Source organism: Prionailurus viverrinus, chromosome X (genome assembly GCF_022837055.1).
Source record: "Prionailurus viverrinus isolate Anna chromosome X, UM_Priviv_1.0, whole genome shotgun sequence".
Lineage (NCBI taxonomy): Eukaryota > Metazoa > Chordata > Mammalia > Carnivora > Felidae > Prionailurus > Prionailurus viverrinus.
The window spans coordinates 108,877,006-108,882,186 of record NC_062579.1 but is presented as its reverse complement, the minus strand read 5'-3'; the positions used below and the strand labels follow the sequence as shown (position 1 = coordinate 108,882,186).

General features: G+C 61.1%; 1 protein-coding gene across 2 annotated transcripts; it reads left to right on the top strand.

Moving 5' to 3' along the window:
* The first annotated feature begins 337 nt into the window (after positions 1–337).
* On the top strand, positions 338–1,675 carry SOX3 (SRY-box transcription factor 3). Of its 2 annotated transcripts, XM_047844612.1 has the most exons (3): positions 563–629; positions 696–1,344; positions 1,432–1,675. In XM_047844612.1, the coding sequence occupies exons 1-3, from the start codon at positions 563–565 to the stop codon at positions 1,673–1,675; spliced, it is 960 nt and encodes a 319-aa protein (XP_047700568.1). The 2 variants fall into 2 exon arrangements, with proteins under 2 accessions (XP_047700567.1, XP_047700568.1); XM_047844611.1 differs by having other exon boundaries at positions 338–1,675.
* The last annotated feature ends 3,506 nt before the right edge of the window (positions 1,676–5,181 follow it).

The following is a 5,181-nucleotide window of genomic DNA, read 5'->3' as shown; positions in this document are numbered from 1 at the left end:
CCCCCTCCCCCCTCCGTCACCTCCTCGAGTTTCGTTCTTTCAAACTTTTTGAGACCCTAATTGGTGGTCTCTGAGCGGCTCTCCGGGACTCCCGCCTCCTGAATAACTCTCATCACGTCACCGGGCCCCAGAGGGGCGCGGGGGTGAACGAAAGGGCTCCCCGAACTTTTTTTTTCCAGTGGGGCCGAACGGGGACTCCGTGATGATTGGCCAGGGCGCATCACTGTGAGCCTGTCAATCACCGGGCCTCCCGGTGGCGAGGGGCGGACCGAGTCCCAACCCCGGGGGATCCGAGCAGGTATATAAGGGACCCGGCGAGCGCCTGGCCAGACTGCGAATGCGGCCAGCTCGAGACAACGCATCAGGTGCGACTAGCCTGCGGGTTCCTGCCGACTTGGCGCGGAGCACTTTGGCAAGCCTGCCCTTCCCGCCTGACCCGCCGGCCCCCCGGCCCCCAAGCGCCCCTCCGACGGAGTCCCCAGGCCTTTTCACCGTGGCCGCTCCAGCCCCGGGAGCGCCTTCTCCTCCCGCCACTCTGGCGCACCTTCTTCCCGCCCCGGCCATGTACAGCTTGCTGGAGACCGAGCTCAAGAACCCCGTGGGGCCACCCACCCCAGCGGCAGGCGCGGGCGGCCCCGCAGCCCCCGGCGGCGCAGGCAAGAGCGGCGCGAACGCAGCCGGCGGAGCGAACGCAGGCGGCGGCAACGGCGGGGGTTCGAGTGGCGGGGGCGGGGGCAGCGACCAGGACCGCGTGAAGCGGCCCATGAACGCCTTCATGGTGTGGTCCCGTGGGCAGCGGCGCAAGATGGCCCTGGAGAACCCCAAGATGCACAACTCCGAGATCAGCAAGCGCTTGGGCGCCGACTGGAAACTGCTGACCGACGCCGAGAAGCGGCCGTTCATCGACGAGGCCAAGCGACTGCGCGCCGTGCACATGAAAGAGTACCCGGACTACAAGTACCGGCCGCGCCGCAAGACCAAGACGCTGCTCAAGAAGGACAAGTACTCCCTGCCCGGAGGCCTGCTGCCCCCCGGCGCCGCCGCCGCGGCCGCCGCCGCCGCCGCCGCCGCCGCCGCCAGCAGCCCGGTGGGCGTGGGCCAGCGCCTGGACACGTACACACACGTGAACGGCTGGGCCAACGGCGCGTACTCGCTGGTGCAGGAGCAGCTGGGCTACGCGCAGCCCGCTACCATGAGCAGCCCGCCGCCGCCGCCCGCGCTGCCGCAGATGCACCGCTACGACATGGCCGGCCTGCAGTACAGCCCCATGATGCCGCCCGGCGCCCAGAGCTACATGAACGCCGCCGCCGCCGCCGCCGCCGCCTCGGGCTACGGGGGCATGGCGCCCTCGGCCGCCGCCGCCGCGGCCGCCGCCTACGGGCAGCAGCCCGCCACCGCCGCCGCCGCGGCCGCCGCCGCGGCCGCCATGAGCCTGGGCCCCATGGGCACGGTGGTGAAGACCGAACCCAGCTCGCCGCCGCCCGCCATCACGTCGCACTCGCAGCGTGCGTGCCTCGGCGACCTGCGCGACATGATCAGCATGTACCTGCCACCCGGCGGGGACGCGGCTGACGCCGCTTCGCCGCTGCCCGGCGGCCGCCTGCACAGCGTTCACCAGCACTACCAGGGCGCTGGGACTGCCGTCAACGGAACGGTGCCGCTCACCCACATCTGAGCGCCCGCCTGCGCGCGCCGCCCCTCCGCCCCCATCCCGCCCCGCACCCCCGAGTTGGGACGCCTTGTTGTTTAGCTTTGCTTGCCTGGGACCGTTGCCTTGTACCGATGATGGGGAGGACAGAAAGTTTTGCCGTAGCTGTCGGGTTTTGTACAGAAGCAAAAAGTCCGGAGCAGCGGAAGTGGGACTTTCTAGAGCTCGCCTGCCCCTCGCCGCTGCCCCTCCCTCCCCTTTTGTAGGCTGGGAATCGCTGTGATGTTTGCAGAGAAAAAGCAGCCCCCCCCTCCTCCTCCTCCCGGGTTCCTGGGTTTTTCTGTTGCATTTGAAAATGTTGTCTCGTTAGTTTGCTGTTAGCCGAGGAGTGAGTGAATAGGAGAAGCGTACTCTCGGGTGAGGCTGGCCTGAGAACTGCAACGCCTCCTCCCCCTGTCGCGTTGTAGCGGTTTTCCTGGTGGGTTCTTGCGGGGTGGGGGGGGCGCTGACCGCGCGGAGTGGCGCGGCAGCCGAGGCCGATGTTAATTTATAGCCGGGTGTGCGTGTGTCTCCCGCCTCGCCGCCCCTGGCCGCGGGACAGCTTCTGTCCAGTCCGCATTTAGGCTGTTGAGTTGGTGATTTCTGCCGTGATCTGTTTGATATTTCGTCGCGCTAATGTATTCACATTTCGTTTGGATGGTGGGGAAGGGGGTATTTTGTTTCAGGTTTTTCAAGGTTTTACTCTTAATTCCTAAATGAGAGATCAATAAATTTTATAACCAACGTGATGGAGTCCTGATAATTTTGCGGGCCTGAAACTTTACGTGCGGGTTGGGAAGGGGACTTTCACTTGGTATTAGAACCTTGGCCCCGTCCCGGGGGGAGGCGAGCGTGATCCGAAATGCTTTCCGACTCCTGGTCAGCCAAAACACCTCGGCTCCCAATCTGTTCTACGGAAACTCGGAGGAGCAAGCGGCGGGTCTTCCGGGAGCCGACGGACGCTAGCCGAGGCGGACACCCCGCGGCCACGCACTTGTTGATAGCGGCGAGCGTCCGCTGGAGGAGTGTCTGCGGCAGCGGCCACGCGGGGCGGGGAGGGGCGGCCCGCGGCCGCGGAAACCCGCCCAGAGAGGGGGCACCTGTACCTCTGTGCGCTGGGGCGGGAAGACACTTGAGCCGAGCTGAAATATTTACAAAACGAAAACCCTTCGGAAATCTCAATTACCCTATTAAAAACAAATGGTTACAGGAGTCCCCGGCAGGAAGTAAGTACATTTGCACCGTAGTGGCCTAAGCGGCGGGGCTAGCATTGAGCCCCAGAAGGTGTGGTTTTAAAAAGTACACCTTAGATTTGAAAAGCTCTCCAAAACTCCTCCGATGGCGTTTTCTTTTTGACTTGTCAACCCAGACCACTTATTTGTTTTCTAGAAGAGGCCCTCTCTCATCCCAAGCCTCGAGCCCGCTCTCTACTCCTCCCTCCCTCCCTCCTCCAACCCCCACCCTCCCCCCCCCCCGCCCGCCCGCCCGCCACTTTCCCCCAATCCCTGACCCTTAGGCATTCCACTGTGCCCCCCGAAAGGCCTTTGGTTTCGCGCCCGGCCACATGGCCCCAGTGTATCTGTTTGGGGCCTAGGAAGAAAACAAATAGAACCACTGTTTTTTTACCCCCTCCTCAGCTGTTTGAGGTGATTTCCTTAATCCCTTTAATCCTGTTACCTCGCTATCCCAGAATAACTAAACTCGGTCTTTCCAATAAGCTTGGCCTGGTGCACTGTTTTTATCCTCATCCACTCTTGATCACAGGTTTCTTTGCTTGAGGTCTGCTGGGACTCGGGGCGACAGAATCTCCCATAAATTGGTCCGAATTCCACATTTCCAACCGGCTTCCTTTGTGCGGGCCGGCCATTCACCTGCGGGCCTGGGCGGGCCTCAGGGGGAGGGGCAGAGGCTTTCTGCAGCTTCGGGGGTCGTGCCCGCTTTTTACACATCACTGCGGATCCCGGAGACTAAGCTCACCACGCCTCTCCAAGGAAGGTCCCGTCTCCCAGAGAAGGCAGCGTCAACCCTCCCCCGCAGACGCTGGCATGCTCCCCCCCCATCCCCGCACCCCACCCGGTACTTAGCACTCCTTACCCCCACTCCTTACTTAGCAGTGGGAGAGCAAGCCGCGGTGATTTACAGATCCCCGGGCGTTGCCTCCGCCCGGTGCCCCTCTCCGCCCCGCTGCCGTCCGGACAGGGCTCGGGTCCCCGTCCCACTCCTTCCTCTCCCCATCCCGGGGTCACAGACCTGGAGCCCCCCTGCCCCTGGCTGCCACACTTGCCGGCCCCCCACCGTCGCCCCCGTGCTCCAGTGTCCCGAGGGCGGGAGGAACCTCTCTTGTCACATCCACCCCCCCCCCTTCGTATCTCTCCCAGTGTTTGGGCCTCGGTAAAATACCTGGCCGTAGGTTACTCGGGGTTCAAATTGCTACCAATTGTGGACACAAGTTTGGTCTGAAATGACTCCAGGAAAGGGACGGTGAAAACAAGCAATTCCGCCCCACTGAGGGGGCGGTGCCAACGGGGAATAAACTGACGCTGCTGCTCTCGAAGAGTCCATTGTGCTGCTGCCTTCTGAGAAGTGCCAGGGTCACCCTTTCAGCGGGCTTCATATACTGTTCGCTCCCTCTCTAAACATCCACGGCTTTGTGCTCCACTTTGTCCGATTTCCAAATTGCCTTTAAGAAAAAAGATTTCATCCATCAGCACATTTGGAGGATTTAAATACAGATGAAAGATCTTTCAAAAAAAAAAAAAAACTTCAGCAGGAGGGAAGAGAAGGGAACGGAGCTGGACTGTGAAACTTCCATCCTTCAGGCCAGAGTTTTCGCCCTAGAGCACCCCCTCCCTGCTCCCACACACCCTTCTTGCAGGACAGCTGCCCCTTAATCTGTTTGTCGGTTTGGGGTTCTGGTAAGATTCAGTTTGAAGCGAGGGTTCTGCTCCTAAATGGCAACAATAACAAAATCTGGTCAAATCCCAACTCCTGTCTCCTCAAGCTTGTTTTACACGAGGTAACTGGCCCCGAAGGGGGAAATAGCGCTGGGGATTGCATAGCTGGGGCACAGAAGAACCACACTCCCAGTGCCTGGAAGGGTTTCCGTTCCACCCCAAGACGGAGAAAAACCGATGAAATCCCAGCCCCAGCTGCCTCTCAAGCCCACCGTGCGGCCCAATCTCTACAGAAAAGAGGTGATTCCTGGCAAAGACACCTAGTAGCCACCGCTTGGTGAATGGTGAAGTGATAGCGGGGAGCCCAGGGTCCTTCCACAGTGGAAAAGACCAGCCCGTCTTTCAGCTTTCTGCTGACAGGAACAAAGCCACCTCGTGCTGAGAATTCTCCCACATAGAGATTTTCTTTCCTGTCCTCTCCGCACAACACCCCTCATTAATCTCCCTTCCAGAAATCTAGAGGGGGAGAGGGCACCCGAAATGCAGGCCAACGTTTATAAACAGATGTTCATCACAGAATTCCTCATGATGGCGAAAGTT